Below are 21,281 nucleotides of genomic sequence, written 5' to 3'. Positions count from 1 at the left end.
CGCCGGACCTCCTGGGTCCCAAGTCCGTGCGCCTCGTCGACGCCGGGGATGATGCACCGTCCTTGGGCACAGGCCGGGGGGTGCCCTTTCGCGCACGCCCGTGCGATGATCGTCGTCGGCTCCCTCGCCTGTCCGATTCCCGTGTCGCACCGGCGTCAGGGCGCGGTTCCCAAGTCACGCAGGCGTCAGGCTGCGGTGCTGCATGTTGGGCCCTGTGCCGCAACGGGGACCGAGAAACGGGTGCTTGTGTCAACCGAGACCCAGAAAAGCTGTCAGGAGGCAGCGTGCGGACATGACCTTTCGACCGGTCTGCTTCGCTGGTAGACTGGGATGATTTGGGGAAATCTTTTGACCCCATGCTGCTGTGCGAGATATCCTCCCCACCTTCGCTGTCAGCGACGGACTTACTGCCAGACGCCGTGGACCGGTGGCACGGGCGTCGGGGCTGATGCCGCCACTCTACGTGCCGAACGTTCCTGGGCCAGTTTATCCAGCCTGACAGGCCGGAACAGCCCGGCCCACTCGCTAGTGCCGATGCCTCCAACATCAGTCGGCCTGGAAACTCCGGCTGCTTCATGGCTGAGCCGCCTGAAGAAGACACAGTGCCAACGCTGGAGCCCTCTACGCCATAGCCGCAGTCTGCTGCTGTTCCGGCACCACCAACCGGGGACTTCGGCTTCTCCATCGCTGGGCCGCCTCGAGTGGGTACACCAGCAGCGCCAGAGGCCTCCACGACGCAGCCTTTGTCTGCTGCTGCTGATCCGGCTCCGCCCTCCGCGCCGGGGTCCGTGGAGTCCATTGATTCTTTCATCAGCGCAATGTCTGTGCCTCTCGTGACACCAGTCATCCCTGCTCCGCCGCGTCTGAGGTTCACAAGACGTGGACTTGACGAAAGGCCAGACGCGGAGCTCATACCGAAGAGGAGTGCACGGCTCGCAGCAAAGAGCAAGTTCCGCGCCTCCAAGCCTGACGCCCAGGCACGGAAAATCCTCATGAAGAAGCTCGGCGAGGATGTCCCAACTGAGGAGCCTGACCGGGCGGCGTTCGAGGAATTTCAGGTCGCCTTCAAACTGCCTCTTGACCCCTCTAGTCGCGAGGGTATGTGTGAGCTGTTTCCAGGACGACGAGGGAGGCGGCCGGCATCTGTACCTTCGGCGCACCGCGGACGTTCGCCTACGCCGATAGCGGTCATTTAGACCTGCTTGTTAACCTGTCGCTAGTTGTGTCCATGGATAATTCCAGAATCCTTGTGTGGAATGTACGCGGCATTAACATGCGCGCGTGTCGTTTTGCTGTCCGCGAGTTCATCTCGCAGGAGCGTGTCCTGCTTGTCTCATGGGAAGTTTGGAAAGAACGGAACGCAAGGATCTTCCGAAATGAAGTGTCCACGGTGGCGACTATCGCAAAGCGCATCCACGATGAAGGAAGCCATTGGATCGAGGCCGGCTTCATCCCCTTAGCTACGGTCTGGGCGTTCTTTGACAACGCCGGTGTCGCGCAAACAAGCGTCGTATAGTACGTTGTTAGTTCCGCTAATTTGATCGCTTGCCACTCGCAAACGAGTGAAGGTAGCGGACTAACAGCTTTTGTAATTGCAAAACTCCTTTCGTCTTAATGAAACACGGGGGGCAGCCCTGTTCGCGAAAAAAAAGATAGTTTGCAGCATAAGATTAACATTGTGCTAAACAGCAACAGCATAAGAAGTTGCTGCTAAACAGCAACAGCCATGTCTGAGCGGTGACCTCCACAATCAGAAACGCTCCATATAATCAAAGCCTATTTTACATTCCCCCGAACTTCCTATCTTACATTACCCCTAGATAACCACTCTTTCCTTCAAGCATATAATCAAAGCCTATTTTACATTACCCCTATATAACCAGCAGGAACTTCCCATCTTACATTACCCCTAGATAACCAGCAGGAACTAAGATGGTACCCCTAGTTAACCAGCAGGAACTAAGATATGGAAGTCATTGATGGTGGTGTTGCAGAAGAGCCAGTGCTAGTATCAGCATGGGTACTCGATCCCTCAGCACTCACAACAACATTGCCCCTCTTCAGGCCAGTAACTTTTGCCATCACTATCATCTTCTCCACATCCGTTAACTTATGACATAGTGATTGGACCATACTCTTAGTCTTAGAATGTTGCAGGCTGAACATCAGCAGAAGAAGTTTGGGACCAGAGGTTGCCAGGACAGTGAACTTAGAGAGAAACACGGTTGGATCCAGAGGTTCATAAAAATTAACAGATCTGAAGGCCAAGCACAAGATATCATTGGTCGCACTTTGCATATCCGACAGCGCCTTCCTCGCTTTGGAGGCAGCATCCTTAGCACTCTCTTCTTGTTCTTTCAAGAGATAAAATGGAAACTTGCAAATCACAGAATGCAGATCAAGAAAGCCGTCCAGGAGCAGCTCATTCATGATCAAGTTGCCTGCAGACAATTGAAGTTCAGGTTTCCGTTTCCTTTTCTCAGGTGCTTTCACTGTGGCCTCAGGTACTGACTTGCCAAATGGATTCCTCACCAACCCAGCTCCTTCCTCTGTTTTGATGGTATCAAGATATGAAAGCATCCATTCAGTAACATGAAAGCAATGTTTCACTTTAGCGTCATCAGTGTAGTGCTTGATGAGCTTTCCTGCACTCATGCCTTGTGGCAGTACCCATCGGCAAGCCAAGCAGTGGGTTTCTTCCACTCCACCAACGTCCCTCTTACCCACAAAGTCAAAGACAGAAGCCTTTCTTTCAATATGTGGCATCAGCCTGTCAAAAAAATGGGAGAATATATAGCTTCAGTGCCCAAAAAAAGATCAATATCACTCTTGAAAACACAAACAATCGGCCACATAAAAGAAAAAGGACTAGCTATACAACAAACAAGGAACTGCACAAAAACAGAAACCTACAGGTTAAGAAATGTTCTTCTGAAACAAGAGTGCATGATACTTCAGGAAGACAAATAAAACACAGGTGACGGCAAAAACTTTTGTGCATGTGGCAAATCAACACCTAACAATACATGAGACAATACATCAACCACACAACAAATTGAGGACAGAAGCCAATGTCAGCCTAAACAGGTCCTACTGCTATCTAAGGGCAGACTGTAAATACAGTAGTCAATAGTGTCCCTTTTCTTTCAATGTAGTCAGTGACTTCTGTGCATATCTGAAACTATGAACCATTGTTCTTCCAGAAGTTTAGTGGGCTCGAGTTGGTCCAAGACAATAGAGGCCTCAGTCGAACAGTCACAGTTTAATAGACATTGGCAACACCTTACCTGATTTTGATCAGTGCAAAGATTAGTACTAATATATGATTTACAGTATGTGGGGAGGCCAAGTTTGAAAGCTCAGAGTGCAAAATCATATGGAAAACATGTTATGGGCAGTATCACCATGGAATAGTTCTACCAAATCCTGGGCTAAGCAGAAACAGGGCAGAGACCAATTGTGGTTGTATGACATGACTTGGACAACAAATGCAAATCCTACTTTTCCCAAATCCAAAGGAACAACAAATAAATGGTACCGCCTACTGATAAACCCAAATTGGATTTTCTAACAAACTCAACTAATTAAAAATAGGCCTTCGTGCAGATAGAAGTAAGAGCTAAAATCAAAATCAGTTCATACCAGTGTACAGTTTTAATAATGAAAAATGGTATTCAACTCTAGATCAATTAATGGAGAACATACATGGATGTATAATTGAAACAAAGTTAGCACTAGTGCATATTCTGTACCACATAATTTGAAAACACTAAATAAGCATTAACTGTCAGGACAGAACACTATATCTGAAATTAGCATATAATTTGAATGAAACACTAAATAAGCATTAACTGTCAGGATAGAATATTATGACTGAGAATTATCTGCTTGCCCAGAAGCAAGGCTCACATAAAAATACCACACCTGCTATACAAACAATTCACCACATAACAGAAAAAGACTAAAGCGACACAAGCTATACAACAAGCAAGAAAAGGAGAACTGCACAGAAATTACAGCAGCTACAGCTTACAAAAAAGTACACAGACAAATGGTACTGCATATATTATTCTAAATGTATAAACATCTGTGACTACTTACGTTGATGGGAAATATAGGCCAAAGTAATCCAACAGGAGAGATAGTATATCAACGTCGAGTTCCACTCTGCATAAGTTACAATCATACAGTTTATAACATGCATAAAAAAACAGTACAAAAAAACCATGCAATAGGTCTATACCTTTTCTCAGCGTTCCCAACTTGGACTTTCAGATTCTTTGGTTTGTACAGATGGTCCTCGTTATCAAGTAAAGGCTTTACTTTCTCATTGAAGACTGCTTCAGCATCTCTAATCCTACCCTCTCTGACCAAATAGGAAATTTGGGCCCGGTAAAGAGCACATAAGATTCCTGGATGATGATGCTGTTCTGTTCCTTGAACAGAGGTCAAGAAGCCAACAACATATGTCTCGAGGCCCTCAAAGTTATTCTCTTCAATATAGGCCGCAGCAGTATCCCTTTTGAAGTTAACACTGAAAACATATAAGACATAAATCATTTAGAGAAAGTATGACCACCAAAGCTAAATTATCACAAATCTAGAGCAACACATGGTCATAGACCTTTATTTTATCAACAATGAGAATTGAGGTGATCAACACAAAAAGTTTGCAACGAATATTCAATTGATGTGCTTGTGCATATACCTCTCTCCCAAAACAAGCCTCTAACTGTTTCACAAATAGAGGGATATCATACCAAGACAAGAATTCTAATCAAATAGTAAATAATGTCAGTTCAAAAAAAATACCATTAGAATATGACATTCTATTGGATTAAGTTATGAAACAAGATCTCAAAGTACGCCACAAAACAGTTCAAATGCATGAATTCTCATGGACTACTTTAACACCTTGTGATGTGTATATGCAAACAAAAAAAACATGGATGGGCAATAACATCTTTTGTGATCTGTACCTAAAGAATGAATATAGCATGGCCTAGGGGTACATATGAACCGTTATATAGTATCAAAGATAGATATACAAAACTGAAGTACCAGATGTCCATGTGAATTCAAACCATTACCCCTACCAAGAAGCCTTAACCCCGATCGAGTGAGTTGTACCTTTTCTCAACGGCTTTGATCGTGGCAAGAAGCTTGGCGGTGGCGGCTGGTATCGCTGAGGTGGCGTCGGCCTCGAAGGTGCCGGCAGAGAGGGAGATGGTGGCGTCGTCGTCGGAGGAGGAGGAGGTGCCGGCAGAGAGGGAGATGGCGGGGGAGGTGGCGGCGGGGGGGGGGGGGGGGGGGGGGGGGAGATGGCACGGGTGTTGGCGCCACCAAGCCGCCAGAGTGTACTCCGCCGCCGGACGCCGCCATACCGTAGACCTTTGGAACGCGAAAGACGGACGAGAGAGGCTGACCGCGGCGGGGGCTTTTATAGCCCGCACAGGGCCGAGGCCGTGCCCCCGTTGTGGACCGTCCGCCGGGCTGGGTAGCGGTCCAAGCACGGACTGGTGCTTCGGGCCAGGCTGCCACGGACACGGGAAGTTTCCTTGACCTTCTCGTGAAGTGATAGGATTCGGAAGTCGTTTAGAAAAACAATACGGTTTTTAAAATACAATTTTGATCTTCTAATTTTATAAAAATATTTAGAAAAAATGATATATGTATATTTTTATAAAAATATTTTTAAAATAAATCTATTCATATAATTTTCATATTTAAAAGCTCAATAATTTAAAAATTATTCATAATTTATATTGTTAATGTTTAACTTAAACCTTGTTCAAAACGACTAGGATTTTCATTTGTATTTGATAAATATTGTCTAATTATAGACTAACTAGGCTTAAAAGATTTGTCTAGCAAAAATAAGACAAACTATGTAATTAATTATTTTTTATCTATATTTAATGATACATGCTTGTATTGCAAGATTTGATGTGATAGAAAATTTTGAAAAAATTGTAATTTTTTTGGAAAGTAAACAAGGCCCAAGCGTTGCTCTCTCTCTTGTTGATAAATCAATGAGTTTTATAAGTGGCTAAAGAAAAATATGAGTTGGTTTTCTCGAGTAGTTTTAAAAATCTCGTTTATGAACAGATTAGATTCGCATTAGAAAACTTGAACAAATTCTAAATCATTCCAATCACATTTATATTTTTTTTCTTTTGTACATTTGCATTAGAAACCATATCTTACATCCTTCCACCTTGATATGCTCGTGTATATTTCCATGCAGCTATATCGACTTTTCCAAATGCGGAAAGATTGAGAGTTGAAATAGGGAAGTTGTTGGTACGCAAAAAAATTCAATCTTGCTAAAAAAATTTAGACCGAAAGTGATTTTTGGAAACTCTTGAAGATACTGGTCCAATAATTTGTCCTAAACCAATTTGTTTATTATTTCCCTTCTCTTTCTCTCTCCGATTCGTTATGTTCGCCAACCTTCTCAATATTCCGAGTCAGGTGGCTGCAGACCTAGATTAGTGTTGTCTAGTTGGGATTACAAAGTAGCTGGCACCGATGTGATGCCACACATGCGGCTGCCATGGAGAGCTAGCTAGTGTTTGGTTTGTGCATAACGTGTGGCAACCACAAATTTCTCTAGTTCATTTTTCTCGTCATAGCTGCGGCGGCCATTCTTCACCTTGGCTTCGGCAACGCTATAGGCCTTGTTTAGTTCCAAAATTTTTTGGAAAATCGATACTGTAGTATTTTCGTTTGTATTTGACAAATATTATCCAATCATAAACTAACTAGGCTTAAAAGATTCGTCTCGTCAATTCCGACCAAACTGTGTAATTAATTTTTATTTTTATCTATATTTAATACTTTATGCATACGTCTAAAGATTCGATGTGACGGAGAATCTGAAAATTTTTGCAAAATTTTTTGGGAACTAAACAAGGCCATAGCTGGCATGGTAGGCTTTGGCCCAAGGCCAAACAACCTCTACTTGCACATCCGTTCAGGGCCACAAACTATCGATCGATGCTTGTGTTGAATTGCAATTATTTAGATTTGTTTCTAAAGAGAAAAATACAAGATCAAATTTAGATTTGTGTTTTCTCATTTCTTGTTATCATAGTGCCGACGATTGGAGAAGGGATTAGCAGAGGAGAGGGGGGATAAATGGTGATAGATCAACTAAAGAATGAGATGATAACAGACTACTTTATTCTACAAACCAAACACCCATTCTAAAAACGTGGATACAGGAAATTATCAATCATCTCGGCGTTGCTTTTGTATATATAGAAGGGTCCTATAAAATAAACCACGATTTCGTCACCGCTCACTTCTTCCTAACACACTGTTGTTGCTGAGTGTTTTTAGTAGCATGGTCGCAGTTACAGCCGGTTCCAAACATTAGAACGATGCTATACACTGTGGATGCCTCATGCCTTAATGCTTCCACATAAGAAACTGACAAACTGTCACTCATCTCGGCGTTGCCATCAGATGGAGGCCGTGTTCAATGAGGAGCGTAATGGTGGCCCTGTAGTTGACGCTGGCCTCCTCGTCCCGCAGGCTGAACACGAAGAAGCGGAGTAGCACGGCCGCCAGCACCTTCATCTGCCTGTACGCGAATTCCTTTCCCAGGCATATCCTCGGACCGGCCTGTAATAGTTTGACAAGAGGCAAGAAGGGTGCTGCCGCTCAGGAACACATGCATGTCATGTCACTATAGACTGCAGCACGTACGTGTGGTCACTCCTACCTGAAAAGCTGTGAACTTGAAGGGGCTTTCCTGCTGAAACTCGCCGTTGTCGTGGAGCCAGCGCTCTGGCCGGAAGACCTCGGCGTCGCTGCCCCACAGGTACTCCATTCGCCCCATGGCGTAAGGGACGTAGAAGACGACGTCTCCCTTGCCGACGCTGAAGCCGCCCGGCAGCACATCGTCCGAGAAGCACTCCTTGTTGTTCTGATGAAACATGAAATGAATTTAATTAGTACTCCTATATTGATGGATGATCACACGTACAACTAATTAATAATCTGCTCCATTCATCCGATCCTTATTCCTCACCAAGGGAAGCGCAGGGTAGAGCCTGAGCGTTTCCGTCAGGGCAGCGTGCAGGTAGTGCATCTTGCCCAGCGCCTCGTCGGTGAGGCACCGAGCGAACTCGTCCATGGACGACGCTTTCTCGCCGGTGGCCTCCCTGGCCTCGCGAAAGACCCTCTCCTGGACCCGCGGGTGCTTGCACGCCATGTAAAAGAACCAGGCGAGTGCCTCCACGCTCGTGTCCTTGCCGGCAATCACGATGCTCAGCACGATGTCTCTCAGGTACTTGTGATCAACCGCCGCCGCCGCCGCCGCCGTCCCTGCACCTGCAGTAGCAGCACCGTCACCGCCGGTGGTGGTGGCTGCCTCGATGAACCTGGACAACATGTCTCGCCTCGCCACGGGGAGGCCCCCCTGCCGCGCCGCCGCTGCCGCCGCCCTGAGCTCCTCGGACCTGGCACGGATGCGCTCGTACACGAACGCGTCGACGGCCTTCACCCGCTCCCTGAGCGCGGCCTCGGGGCCGACGTTGAGCAGCCGCATCGCCTTCCAGAACGGGTTGACGTAGCGGAGCAGGGTGAACTCGCTCGCGTCGTCCACCGCCGAGGCGAAGCGGCTCCCCTCGTCGCCGCCGCCGCCGCCGCCGCCTGAACTCGCTGCGCCCAGCGTGTCGAGGTCAGAACCGAAGGTGACGGCGAAGATGGTGTCCATCGCCGCTTTCTGCAGTAGGCCCTGAACAAACAAATAAAAGAGTTACTATTAATTGTTCATCAGTGACGAGATCGAGCGTCGACTTTAATCAGTTACTATTAATTGCTTGCCTGGAATTCCATGGGCTGCTTCGACGCGGCGTTGACAGCGACGACGGCCGCGAGCTTGGCGGCGTTCGTCCTGAAGACGGCGCCGCTGAAGTCACGCATGGCGCTGCTGGCGAACTCGTGGCTGGCGATCTTCCTCTGCTGCCTCCACCTGTCGCCGTCGACGGCGAAGATGCCGTCGCCGAGCAGGTCGCCCGTGTTGTCGCGGTTGAACGCGCCCTTGCCGTAGTTGGCGAAGTTGGCCCGGAGGATGTGCTCCACCACCGCCGGGTCGCACGTGTATATGAGCCGCCGGCCGGGCGCGAGCAGGCGGAAGGTCTTGCGGCCGCGGGACAGGTCCGTGAGGTAGTCGTGCAGGCGCCGGAAGTGGTAGAGCTTGTGGAACACCGTGCCTACCGCGGGCGGGTACCGTCTCCCGCTGCGGCGGCGGCGCACGGCGCCCACGTACGAGATGATCGCCAGCAGAGCGAGCCCGGCGAACGCGGCCCAGGTCGGAGGAGTAGTGTAATCCATGGAGCTTTGCTTTGGTAGATTGGCCAGCGGCGGCCTAGCTTTGGCCTTTTGGTTTTGGTGGTACGTAGGGAGTGCAGGCAATGTCACGTTCAGGACAGTTGCAGGGGTCGTGTCACGTTGACAGTTGCAGTTGGGGGGTCGGTCGGGCAATGTGAAAGGAGACGACCGCGCGTCGAAGAACATACGAAGGGAAACTGTCACCGCCGATGATCTAACCAAAGTCAAAGACTCTGTCTATACCCTCTCTGTACCAACCAATGATCACTGAACCCGGACAAGCCTCGACCAGTAGCCCGTCATCGGCGACTGAGGCACAAGGGGAGCCGATGTTGAGGATGACCATAGCCGGCATGGCCTCATGCCCTCATGGGCTGAAACTTCGACTAATGTGTGTTGAGAAATGAACCCTCTATTCCCTTTTCAAGTGCCGCTACAGTATTCGTGCTAATTAAATTTTTTTAAAATTTGATTAGGTTATAGAAAATAGCAATATTTACATCTCCAAATAAGTTCACTACCAAATAGATTCAACGATCTATGTAATGATACTAATTATGTATCATAAATATTTATATATATTTGGTTAAAATTAAGTCATTTGTGATAACAATAACTAAAAGAGACTAATGGAGTATTCTCTTGCAATAGACATTGATTGGGCTGAAAAATGAACCAGCCTCCGAAAACAAACTCTTATTATCTTTTTTTAATTCAATTTGATTGAATTTTACATATATTAGTACACACTGGTCCTCTAAAAAGAAAAGGTTACACACTGGGCCGCAAAGGCAGACACCAACTTGGGCGGTATTTGTAAAAAAAAAAACTTGGGCGGTACGGTAGTCTTTGTTTTCTCCGGTGGACATGTCTTTTATTTTATTATTTTCTAAAACTACTTTTTAATAATATTTATTAAAAGATAATTCTAAGTTTGGACTAAGACAAACTTTATTAAGCTCAACAATATTTATAGAAAATAGTATCAATGTTCATATCTCTATAAACTGTCTTTCTATAAATATTTTATATGATTAATCTAATGGATCACATATCATAAATATTAGTATATTTTATATATTTGGTTAAACTTAAGACCGATCTATTATCCATCAAAAGCAAAAAATACATTCATTTAGGGTAGAGAGATCATTTTTGTTTCCATATAGATAAAACGGAAACTCAGCTAAAGATCTGTGGCTTCCAGCCACGGTGCCACCGGCATGTCGCTATGGTATAACTTGGCTGTCAAATATGCAATTCCAACATTTGCATCCTCCATGGCCCATGGGAGGAGGCAAGAAGAAAGGGCAACCCAAAAGATGATCCAAATGCAGGTGCAATCAAACATTTGTAGCTGTCGTAGCTGGTTATGCTTCACGAGCACAACAAGGCAACAAGCCATCCATCCATCCGCAAGCAAAACCTGATCTTCATATGGAGGGGGTGATCTTCTTTAAATTGCTATTAATAAATAAAGTAATGGAATCAGTCACCTCACTGCTCATATATGGCATGTTCTCCAAGCTACTCCATCCCCACCATTTCAAATTGCAATCTTGCAATCTTGCAGCAGCTGATGGATTAGCAGCAGGACAAAGACTGATATATCCATCCAGACAAGCGCACGCCAAAGACCGCATTCGCCAAGCAGCGGCGGCGCGGGGTTGATGGAGACGCGGCGGCCCCGGCGCGGCGGGAAGAAGCGCTTCCTCCTCCCGCTCGCGCTCCTCTGCCTCGCCGTGCTGCTCCCCGGCGCGCTGCTCCCGCCGTCCGCCTCGGCGTCATCCTCGTCGCCGGCCGTGGGAGGTGGCAGCAGGAAGCGGCGGTGGGTGGGGTTTGACTACTATGTACTGGCGCTGCAATGGCCGGGCACCATCTGCCGCGAGACCAGCAACTGCTGCGACACCAATGGCTGCTGCCGGTACCATCTTGCTCCTCTATTACTTATTATCTTCGCAGTGTCACCGCTGGAACTCTGAGCGAGCTCATTTGGTTTCATTTATCTGCAGATCGAAGCCTCTCAAGTGGTTCACGATTCGTAAGCCCACGCCAATCACTTGCATTTTCCCCCATTTGGATGCTGCAATGGATGCATTGTTTATGACCTATGAGTTTGATTTTGTTATGCTGAACTGCTGAAGAAAAAATACAGCAACCGATCCATGAATAGCACATAATTTTCCAAATTTTTAAATTCATATTGGTAAGGAGTCAGGACTACAAAAGTATCTCTTATAATGAAATTTCACCTTAAAACAGGACTAAAGAAAATTCACACAAGAATTATTGATCTGTTGTTGACTTAGAAATGGTAGAAGTTATGAATTTCTGAGCAGGAACAGTGAGCAGCCTCCAAATAGTTTACCGCCTGATTTGTTGTTTCAACAAGCTGATTTGGTTGCTATCATGCATAATCTGGCGTTAAACTTCTTGACACTGAAATGAATTGTGTTGGTGTTCCATTGCAACTGTACACCATGCCATGTTTATGCATTGCACAGTTGCACTTTGTCCCCAAAGTAACAGATAGGCTAAGACAGTTGGATCCAAGTACTACTGAGATCATGACCTTTGTTCTGTCTGAACAGATGGTCTCTGGCCACAGTACAATTATGGGGGCTGGCCATCATGCTGCAGACCAACCAAATTCAACATAAATAAGGTGCCAGCATCTCAAACTTTCTTCAGAATGAGATGTCTGAACCACTGCAAGTATGTGATGTCAGTGTGATTGATTTTGCTATGTCTCAGATATTAATGCTGATGCCAATACTTGAGAAGTACTGGCCATCCTTGTACTGCGGTTCTTCTTCAACCTGCTTTGGTGGAAGGGGTCCATTTTGGGTGCATGAGGTGACAGAGGATTTTTAAGATTTGGTTAGAGTGGACAATGCGTATGCTGAGTGCTGACCCCAGGGTTTCTTTTGTTTTGTGTGCATGTATTGATGGTTTACCGGATCTTCTTCAGTGGGGTATGCAGTTTCTGAATTTGTTGGCAGAAAAAATGTTCTGTTTCATTACCTCTTAATTGGGTCAAGGAATTTGTTTAGCAGAGGATATAGTTTCCATGCTGATCTGCTTATAATGTTAATGATACCCCCATTCTCTCTTTTGGCAGAAACTCACGGGACTTGTGCTTACCCTGAAATACAGGATGAATATGACTACTTCTCCACAGCACTGTATCTCTACAGCAAATACAATGTTACGGTCAGTCATCACTACATCATCTCTCATCTCTCAGGTCATGAGAGACTAGCATTTTGTCGGCACATTAATCTAGCTCTTGCTCTTGCCTTACAGAAAGCTCTGAGAAAAGCGCATATTCGGCCTGCAAGCGGCAGAAAATACGCCGTTGGCCATATTGTTGCTGTCATTGAATACGCGTTTGGGGCAATGCCGTCACTTGTCTGTAAGAACGGCTCAGTTCAAGAACTCAGGCTCTGCTTCCACAAGGATTATCAGGTAGGTAGTTTCTATAGGTTATGTCAGTTTCTGAATCTCTGAATAGCCAAATCAGTTGGAGCAGGAAACTAAAAACGCTTGCAGCTCGTCTAAAAACCAAAACTCATGCTGCTTCTATGTAGGATAAGTTTAATAAGAGTGAAGTAGGCTCCAATTTCTGGAAAGGGCCCATCAGAACTAAGAGAAACTTAGACATAACTGTCCAGATAGACACATGATTATTGTGCCTCTGATCCGAGCCCTGTGACATGGTTGGCTTGCATCTCTTGGCAGCCTCGTGATTGCACGCTTGAGACTGGCACTGCACCGAACAGCAGAAGCTACTGCCCTCGCTACGTCACGTTCCCGTCGTATAAACCGTCTGGTGAGTGGGCCCTTCTATCTTCTACTACTGTCGTTGTGTTGAATCAGTGCAGGATGCAGACGGGAAGTAGAATTCCGGTCCAGAATTGGCATGGCTGCACTACTCTGATCGGACACTGTGATTGCGATTTGCAGTGATGGCCAATACTACGGAGGGGATCAGTAACCAAGCGTCGAAGCCAATGGTGAGCTACACGAGTACGTCTGCCTCTGAGCAGCGTCTAGGACTCCAGGTTCTGAAATGATAGTCAAAATTACCGGCCCTGTATGGTCCTGTATGTATAATTCTTTCATTCAGTCTCAAATGATTGGGCACTGGGATTTGGGAATGCAATGTGAATGTGAATGAATACACATATTTATCTGAATTGTCCTCTAAGGCCTTGTTCAGTTGGCAAAATTTTGAGATTTTCGTTTGTATTAGATAAATATGGTCCAATCATTGACTAACTAGACTTAAAAGATTCGTCTCACAAATTACAGGTAAACTACGTAATTAGTTTTTATTTTCATTTATATTTAATACTTTATGTATGTGCCGCAAGATTCGATGTGAGGAAAAATCTAAATTTTTTAGCAAAACTTTTTGAGAACTAAACAAGGCCTCAGTGTCCCGGACGTTTTCTCCACGAGAGGTGGTGAGGCTGCCTGCGTTGTTCCTGTATGATTTGCGTGTCACTTTTGATGATTTGAATTGATCTTATCGTAGACTTGATCGCTACACGCATCTCGTTTGCGGGTGGTTGGCTGGTTGCTTCGTCGCATCGCAACCGGTTATCGCCGGTGTTAATGGCCAAGGATATTCCGTATTAAATCCCATGTGCGTGCGAGGGCGAGGGCGAGGCCAAGGATATTCTGCACTATCTTCAAGATAATCGCGCTACGCAACCAATTGAACGATTTTCTTCTAGTCCTAGCAGCTAATAAAGGGGAAAAAACAGAGGTGGTCCCAGATACGGCGGCGTAGGGCCCCACTTGCAGCGACTTGGCCATTCCCGTGCCCCCACCACTGATAGAGCCCCATCTGGCCTCGTCGCCCCGCACATTGTTGTATTGAGCTGACCTGCCGGAGGAGGCAGAGGAGGATAGGGAGGCGATGACGACGGCGAGGAAGGCAGCGTGCGTGCTGGCGGCGTGGGTGCTCGTCGCCGCGGCTCTGTCCGACCTGGGCTCCGCCCGCGCACCCCTGGGCAGCAAGCCGCAGCGGGAGTTCGACTACTTCGCGCTCTCCCTGCAGTGGCCCGGCACCATCTGCGCCTCCACCCGCCACTGCTGCGCCAGCAACGGCTGCTGCCGGTACGTGCTCCGCCCCGCGCCGCCGCCCCTGGCTGCCACGACCAGTGGCTCCCCTCCCCCATCTTATCCTCTCTCGTCCAAACGCCCAGAGCTCGCTGCTTGCCCCATAGATCAGTTCTCTGCTATCCGATTTGTTTCGTTTGGGTTGTTTGATGCGAGACCTCACGCCATTCTTTTTCTTTCTCCTGCCCCGCGCGCAGCTCGGAGCCGCTCCAGACGTTCACGATCCGTAAGTTCTCGTACGATTTTTTTTTCTTTGTATATATATATATATAGACATAGATGTTCCGTTAGGTGAATTCGTGATCGGTTTGGTCTCAATTTCGCGACTGTTGCCGCTCGAGCAGACGGGCTATGGCCGGACTACGACGACGGGACCTGGCCGTCGTGCTGCCGCCGCACCCAATTCGAGCTGGACAAGGTGAGTGCTTGTGGGCGTCACTTTTGCTTCCGTTTGATCCTCCTGTCGCAGTGTCGCGTTCGATTCTGTGGATGGGTTCTCAACAACCGTGCTGATTCATGGTTTGGTGCCATCATATGGTGTGGTGTAGATATTGCCACTGATGGAGGTGCTTAATAAGTACTGGCCGTCCCTCTACTGCTCCAAATCTGGAACTTGCTTCAGCGGCAAGGGACTCTTCTGGGCTCACGAGGTGCAGTAGCAACATCCGAATTCAGAACTAGATTCGTCCATTATGCTATTGAACTCCGAAAGATGGAAGTATGCCTCGGTTTCAACCTCTTTGCTGTTTCCTTTGCATGTTGTCTTACGGGATGACGTTTTCTGCTCGATTCACCTGTTGTTCATCTTCAGTGGGGTAATGTTCCTTCCTTTATGAATTATGATAGACTTTTGCTTGCAAAGTAGAGTCTGGAATTATGCTCAGCTATGATTGCGCAGACGTTTCTGAGAATTGAATGACTGCATAACCTTAACAAACTTTCATTTTTCAGAGAAGCATGGAACCTGCTCTGCCCCTGTGGTTCAGGATGAACTACAGTATTTCACCATTGCCCTTGACCTCTACTTCAAGTATAACGTTACAGTTAGTACCTGGGTCTTTGACAGATTACCCATATAGCATTGGTTTCTTAGCTAGCCTAAAGCACCTTCATGTTATCAGAATGGTTTTGGAAAGTAGTGCCTACAACCAGAATACCAGCATGGAACCTTCTCCTTTCTCTATCGTAAATTTGGATCGTGTGGGTTGCAGGAAATGCTGTCAAGTGGAGGAATACAAGTTTCAAATGGTAAGGAATATGCACTGAGCGATGTCATCGATACCATCAAACATGCTTTTGGGGGATCACCACAAATTGTTTGCAAGAATGGTTCAGTCCAAGAACTTAGGTTATGCTTCGACAAAGAATTGAAGGTGAGTTTCCCATTTTCTCCCCTTGAACAATTCCCTACAATTTGTTGCTATAAAATGTTACAGCCATGAGTAGAACCAACGACTGTTGTGTAGACAGATTACCAGTTTACCACCAAAGCATATCTGTTAATATTGTTCCTACAGGACTGAAATTTGATTTTCTAAAATTTGAATGTTTCTGAAGAATTTTACGTCCTATGTATATATGCTGAATGATCGCTCTGAGTCCTATGGAAACAAAACTTGATAACAATACCTATGCTGTTTGGTTACTGTTTTTTGGCGTTTGTATGCAAACTGCTCTCCACTAGCTTCTGGTCAATATCTGTTGCATAAATTTCAGTTTTGAATATTTTCTGAGCAGTTCTGTCCCCAAAATTGGATACTTATATTTATTCCCAAATTTCAAATGACACATATTGCAAGGCAATGCTCATCTCAATTTATGTTTCCAGCCTCGTGATTGTCTTACTACTTCTTTGACGAATGGAAGTGTATCAAAAAGCAAGCACTGCCCACGGTACATCACCTTGCCAACATATGATCCCCTTGGTAAGTTGGCTCAATAAAAACATCCAAATCTTGCATCACTTGTGGCTCAAACCATGTTCGTGTGTTCACTGATCCTGCTTCCCTTGTCATGATTTCAGTGCTTGCCAATTCAACTGTAGAAATCATGTCACAGTTCGATGAATTTGTGGTGCCTACTGCTCTTTATACAGCCTAAGGTGCAACTATCACAGTGGAGCATTTCTTGGCTGTGATGAAACAAATGTCTTCAGCACCACCGCCGTGGCTGCATCTCTTGCATAATTATGATAGCAGAAGGTGCTTGCGTGAGCACCTAGATCCAGGGAAATTGGTCCCTGGAATATTCAACCATTTGTACATGCACACTTGAAAGAGAATTGTACTTTTTTAACCTGGAAATTTATAAGCTTTATGTAACCTTGAAGGTTGGATATTGTCAATGTATACACAAAATCTGTAGCTGGAGGGTGCCATTGTTTTAAGGTCTCCGGTGTCAGTTTTTTGATGTACAATATTCTAAATGGCGCTGTCTTCAGGGCTCAATGTCCAAATTGTGTCTTGAGGTAGGATTTTCAAGTAATAACAATAGAGATGTAAGAAAACTTAACGCCCTTCAAATCTACCAGGATACATGGATTAGCCGATTATGAGAGAATGGCCAAATTCCTAGGAACTGCAGGCGATGCAGATTTCCAAACCATAATACAGTTCATGTCGCGAAGCGTGTAGTAATTCATGTAAAGGTTGTCAAATTCACAGCAATCTGGTAAACATCCACAACAGGCGCAGTTGAAATCTATGGGCAAATAGTCACTAGCGCAGTACAATTTACAGCACAATTTCAGACTCTTTTTGATTTCCGTAGTCAACACCTGTGATCTGAGCAACCGACTGCCGTCCAAATGGGTTTCAAGAAATGCCTGGATGCAGCCAAAATTGTTCATTGGTGTCAACCAACAGCAACTTGAAAGCATAGGAAGTTAACACTTACCGTCAGAAACTTAGAATCTATCAACAAAATGTCGCAGATTTGATGCGGAAATATGCCTGCATGAGCTCCACTCTCATACATTTTGTTGCTGGAAAAGTAGCAGAATTTCCATACTACACATGCTATGAGAATCATCTAAAGCAATCCCATTTTATTTGTTAGTATGTCTGCGGATCTGCCCCAGTGCCCTCCAACGGCCCACGTCTCGGTCGGTCTCAAGACTCCCAGAAATGCTTTCCCGTCTCCTCCCGCGCCGCCATCACCGCCGCCTCCTCCAAACCGTGCTCCGGGCCGGCGCCGCCCCCGAAGTTGACCTCCACCAGAGGCTGTGCTCTTCGTCTGCAGCGTCGAGTCCAAGCCTGTCGATATGGCGGCGGAAGAAGGAGATGGGCAAGGAGGGCCTCATGGCGGTGGCGCAGCTCAAGCGGCTCGCGGCGCTGCCCCCGGCGGGGGCCCACCCGCGCCTGGAGCAGTTCATGCGTTCGCACGTGTCGCGGCTCCTCCGCACCGACCTCCTCGCCGTCCTCGCCGAGCTCCTCCGCCAGGACCATGTCATCCTCTCAATGAAGGTTTTACACTCCTATCCCAATAAAACCCGCGTGATCTACTGTTCAGTTCACGACTACATTATTATTACTGATTCCTGTAGTTGTAGTGCAGAAGAATCGACTAAGGCCTTGTTTAGTTCCGAAAAGTGAAAACTTTTCGGTACTGTAGCACTTTCGTTTGTTTGTGACAAATATTATCTAATCATGGACTAACTAGGATCAAAAGATTCGTCTCGTGATTTACAGCTAAACTGTGTAATTAGTTTTTGTTTTTGTCTATATTTAATGTTTCATGCATGTGCCACCAGATTCGATGTGACGGAGAATCTTGAAAACTTTTTAGTTTTCAGGGTGAACTAAACAAGGCCTAACTTGAAAGGAACGGTTCTTGTTGTGTAGAAGAATCGACTAACTTGAACGGAACGGTGTGCAACGTGGCTTGCTGCGTGGTTTTGAACTTCGAATTGCAAAATGGGGATCCCAATTGGTCGAGTCTGAAAAACCAGTAATACAGTATTGTTAAGCTGCTTTAGCATTGGAGTAGGAAATGGTAGTTCCATTGGTGGATCCAGGATTGACATAAAGACCTGAGGCTGATCATGTCATATCGTAGGCGGACAAAAACTTTAGCAAAGAAACCAACTGGATATTGAACAGCTTGATATAGGACCTTTCTAGTTCTAGGTGTTGCCATTCAAACAGACTGATTCTGCTTCATAGGCCTTTCTTCTATTTACCTGTCTAATCAACACACCACACACACATATATATATACAAGGCACTGTGTGGGCTGGACCTGGGCTGCAGCCCACCCAACCCAGGTCCTAGATCGCGCCTGGGTAGTTCTGAACTTCTGATGTGCTGTTTCCAAAATCAGGTTTGACATATCAAGAAGCAGAAAATATGATTAATAAAACAGAGCAAGTTGAATGTAGGAGGGGTTTTCCTGTCGTAATTCTCCATCCACTGCCCTGGTCGCTGGCTATGCATTTTCATCTCTTTTAGAAGTTTTAGTCATTTAGGAGAACTCTTGCGCATGTCTAAGAATGAATTGTGTTACTGGAAAAATAAACCAGAGATTTTAATGCTTTATCTGTGCACCTTTTTACTTTTTTCAGAGGACTAAGTAGTGACTTTAACAGTTAAATTGCAACAACGAAGTTCAGAAGTTGGGACCTAGTTGACGCTGTTTGGCCTTCTTTATTTCCTCTGTTTTTCATGTGTACTTAGTAACTAGCTTTGTTCTACTCAATATTGTGTTGTCCACTATGCTAGCTTAAAGCAGGATTGATCTTGAGCTGTTTTGGTGCCCAAATAAGCAGTTCAAATGTTTTTCCTAATAACTTGCTTAACACAAAAAAAATCCTATAGCATAAATAGTTTGACTGGTTACAAACTCTGAACCTGCTGGGATCTAACTTCTAAGCAATTGCATAGTCCAATAACTCAGAATTTATTCGTGTTCTTTGGCACCTCAAGTACACAGCAACAAGAGCATAGGCTACATAAGAGTAGAACATAGCTAGTTAGTAGCTAGTTGGGGTTCATAGGGGCCTGTGTACCCCAACCCTGCCCCTCGGGGGAAATGTAGCTAGAGATGAAACCCAACAAAAGGAGTAGGCTAGCGATGAGACCGAAAGTGAGCCGTTGGCTATGTAACAACAAGGCCTTTAGTCCCGAGTAAAGGTGGTGTACATAGGCATAGGCTAGAGATGAAACCCAACAAGAGAATAATGAAGCAGTTAAATCAATATAAAAAAACAGTAATGTAGTACTTGTGGTAATAATCATCTAAAGAATAGAAATCTCTTAGTTATCTTCCTGATGGTAAGTGTTATCTTCCTAGGCACATCTATATGGGGCAACTCAGGAAAGTTCACATGAGCTGATGACCTGATCGAATTATTAGTTCTCACATTTATAGATAACTAAGTAGAACATAATCATCTAAAGAAATCTCTTATTTACCTTTCACCTGTTATGTCAGTCCTTGAATGGGGACCAAAAGTGACTGAAAAATATGTAATGGGATTAAAGGGCCAATGGCTACTTGTATAGTGCACCAGGAAAAGAAGTGGAAATCCTCTATTTCAATGAAATGACTACTGCGTGTTAATCCTCAGTTTATTTTTCCCCTTTCTAGTCAGGAATCTGACCAGCTTGGAGATGCTTCTATGCTATCACCATTTTAGAGTTCGGTGTTTCCAAAGTTCAATGTTCCTGGAGTATAGCATTCAGTGTACAACAAACAGTTATTTTTGAAGTTCGTCATGGTAATCTAGATGATTAAGTGTTTATTTGCTGTTACAGATATATGGTGTTGTGCGGAAAGAAATCTGGTACCGCCCTGACATGTACTTCTATCGAGACATGCTATACATGCTAGCGAGGAACAAGAAAATTGATGACACAAGGCAGGTCTGGGCGGATCTCAAGTCTGAAGACGTGCTATTTGATCAGCACACTTATGGTGACATTGTGAGGGCCTTCTGTGACGCTGGTCTGATTGATCTAGCGATGGAAATCTACGAGGACATGAGGAGCTCCCCCGACCCCCCTCTATCGTTGCCATTCCGTGTTATCCTGAAAGGGCTGGTTCCGTACCCTGAACTAAGGGAGAAGATAAAGCAGGATTTTCTGGAGCTTTTCCCAGATATGATTGTATATGATCCCCCAGATACCTTATCTGATGTAGATGAGGAATTCAAGTTTTGATGAATATATACGCCTTCATCAGGATTGAGTACTTCTGAATTACATTTATATGATCCATAAATGCCGACTGATGATGAACTAGTGGTTTTTCCGTGTACTGTAGCCAAACCTCCATCTTTGTTCTTTTGGTGGGCCAGATCAGTTGTAAATGTAGCTGTCTCGATCTGCCCAGTAACTGGAGGTGCCACCAATTTCCCCTGGCCTGAATCACCCTGTTCTTTAGTTTGGTACTGCTGCCGTGTCCTGCCCTGCTCCCGAAATTTGTGTTCCATTGATCCCTGTTATATACAATCATTTGTGCACTTCAAAGAGAACTGTACCTTTTCAGTCCCCTTCGGATCGTAGGAAAATTTTCTGTTTACTGTGTTTTTTCTATGAGAATGAACTAAAAAATTCCTATGTTCCAAAGGGGTGCCTGAAAATTTATAGGTTTTATGTAGCCATTAAGGTTACATGAAACTGGTCAGGGGAAATTAATCCTTGGATATTAAATCATTTCTGCACTTTTAAAGATTATTGTACCTTTTCAGTCTAGAAATTTATAAGGATATATGGTCAACATATACAAAATCTGTAGCTGTCCGGTGCCGCTGTTCTAGATGTTTCTTCAGGCTTTAATGTACAAAATGGTGTTGGCTTCAGCGCTCAACG

General features: G+C 45.5%; 5 protein-coding genes across 6 annotated transcripts; 3 read left to right on the top strand and 2 right to left on the bottom strand.

Moving 5' to 3' along the window:
• Positions 1,636-5,289, bottom strand: LOC110433486. Its single transcript, XM_021455711.1, has 4 exons — positions 5,131-5,289; positions 4,244-4,534; positions 4,102-4,167; positions 1,636-2,770 (listed from the first exon to the last, which is right to left on the bottom strand). Exon 4 carries the CDS (start codon positions 2,764-2,766, stop codon positions 1,960-1,962), a length of 807 nt encoding a protein of 268 aa, XP_021311386.1. The 5' UTR covers positions 2,767-2,770; positions 4,102-4,167; positions 4,244-4,534; positions 5,131-5,289; the 3' UTR covers positions 1,636-1,959.
• LOC8056109 (cytochrome P450 704C1) lies at positions 7,183-9,481 on the bottom strand. The gene is made up of 4 exons (XM_021457381.1): positions 8,836-9,481; positions 8,039-8,746; positions 7,730-7,933; positions 7,183-7,629 (listed from the first exon to the last, which is right to left on the bottom strand). Exons 1-4 carry the CDS (start codon positions 9,343-9,345, stop codon positions 7,450-7,452), a joined length of 1,602 nt encoding a protein of 533 aa, XP_021313056.1. The 5' UTR covers positions 9,346-9,481; the 3' UTR covers positions 7,183-7,449.
• Positions 10,654-13,573, top strand: LOC8056108 (ribonuclease 2). Of its 2 annotated transcripts, XM_021455942.1 has the most exons (9): positions 10,821-11,266; positions 11,355-11,383; positions 11,934-12,007; positions 12,097-12,198; positions 12,314-12,317; positions 12,464-12,555; positions 12,649-12,810; positions 13,084-13,174; positions 13,309-13,573. In XM_021455942.1, exons 1-9 carry the CDS (start codon positions 11,013-11,015, stop codon positions 13,416-13,418), a joined length of 918 nt encoding a protein of 305 aa, XP_021311617.1. In that variant the 5' UTR covers positions 10,821-11,012; the 3' UTR covers positions 13,419-13,573. The 2 variants fall into 2 exon arrangements, with proteins under 2 accessions (XP_021311618.1, XP_021311617.1); XM_021455943.1 differs by lacking the exons at positions 13,084-13,174; positions 13,309-13,573 and adding an exon at positions 12,933-13,075 and having other exon boundaries at positions 10,654-11,266.
• LOC8056107 (ribonuclease 2) lies at positions 14,084-16,911 on the top strand. Its single transcript, XM_021455780.1, has 9 exons — positions 14,084-14,469; positions 14,670-14,698; positions 14,817-14,890; positions 15,021-15,122; positions 15,284-15,287; positions 15,424-15,515; positions 15,684-15,845; positions 16,301-16,397; positions 16,496-16,911. The coding sequence occupies exons 1-9, from the start codon at positions 14,270-14,272 to the stop codon at positions 16,570-16,572; spliced, it is 837 nt and encodes a 278-aa protein (XP_021311455.1). The 5' UTR covers positions 14,084-14,269; the 3' UTR covers positions 16,573-16,911.
• Positions 17,043-20,960, top strand: LOC110433504 (pentatricopeptide repeat-containing protein At1g62350). Its single transcript, XM_021455781.1, has 2 exons — positions 17,043-17,936; positions 20,226-20,960. Exons 1-2 carry the CDS (start codon positions 17,598-17,600, stop codon positions 20,628-20,630), a joined length of 744 nt encoding a protein of 247 aa, XP_021311456.1. The 5' UTR covers positions 17,043-17,597; the 3' UTR covers positions 20,631-20,960.

The sequence above is a fragment of the Sorghum bicolor genome, chromosome 3 (genome assembly GCF_000003195.3).
Source record: "Sorghum bicolor cultivar BTx623 chromosome 3, Sorghum_bicolor_NCBIv3, whole genome shotgun sequence".
NCBI classification, from domain to species: domain Eukaryota; kingdom Viridiplantae; phylum Streptophyta; class Magnoliopsida; order Poales; family Poaceae; genus Sorghum; species Sorghum bicolor.
This window is presented reverse-complemented; position numbering and strand designations above follow the sequence as displayed.

What these genes read in the sequence shown, in the direction of transcription:
- LOC110433486 (XM_021455711.1), bottom strand. Translation starts at nt 2,766, where the DNA reads ATGCCACATATTGAAAGAAAGGCTTCTGTCTTTGACTTTGTGGGTAAG.
- LOC8056109 (XM_021457381.1), bottom strand. Translation starts at nt 9,345, where the DNA reads ATGGATTACACTACTCCTCCGACCTGGGCCGCGTTCGCCGGGCTCGCT. An exon ending in AGCAGCCCATGGAATTCCAG is followed by an intron (nt 8,747 to 8,835) that starts GCAAGCAATTAA and finishes TTGTTTGTTCAG; the next exon opens with GGCCTACTGCAGAAAGCGGC. An exon ending in TCAAGTTCACAGCTTTTCAG is followed by an intron (nt 7,630 to 7,729) that starts GTAGGAGTGACC and finishes AAACTATTACAG; the next exon opens with GCCGGTCCGAGGATATGCCT.
- LOC8056108 (XM_021455942.1), top strand. Translation starts at nt 11,013, where the DNA reads ATGGAGACGCGGCGGCCCCGGCGCGGCGGGAAGAAGCGCTTCCTCCTC. An exon ending in GACACCAATGGCTGCTGCCG is followed by an intron (nt 11,267 to 11,354) that starts GTACCATCTTGC and finishes ATTTATCTGCAG; the next exon opens with ATCGAAGCCTCTCAAGTGGT. An exon ending in ACAGCAAATACAATGTTACG is followed by an intron (nt 12,556 to 12,648) that starts GTCAGTCATCAC and finishes CTTGCCTTACAG; the next exon opens with AAAGCTCTGAGAAAAGCGCA.
- LOC8056107 (XM_021455780.1), top strand. Translation starts at nt 14,270, where the DNA reads ATGACGACGGCGAGGAAGGCAGCGTGCGTGCTGGCGGCGTGGGTGCTC. An exon ending in GCCAGCAACGGCTGCTGCCG is followed by an intron (nt 14,470 to 14,669) that starts GTACGTGCTCCG and finishes CCCCGCGCGCAG; the next exon opens with CTCGGAGCCGCTCCAGACGT. An exon ending in ACTTCAAGTATAACGTTACA is followed by an intron (nt 15,516 to 15,683) that starts GTTAGTACCTGG and finishes TGTGGGTTGCAG; the next exon opens with GAAATGCTGTCAAGTGGAGG.
- LOC110433504 (XM_021455781.1), top strand. Translation starts at nt 17,598, where the DNA reads ATGCTTTCCCGTCTCCTCCCGCGCCGCCATCACCGCCGCCTCCTCCAA. An exon ending in ATGTCATCCTCTCAATGAAG is followed by an intron (nt 17,937 to 20,225) that starts GTTTTACACTCC and finishes TTGCTGTTACAG; the next exon opens with ATATATGGTGTTGTGCGGAA.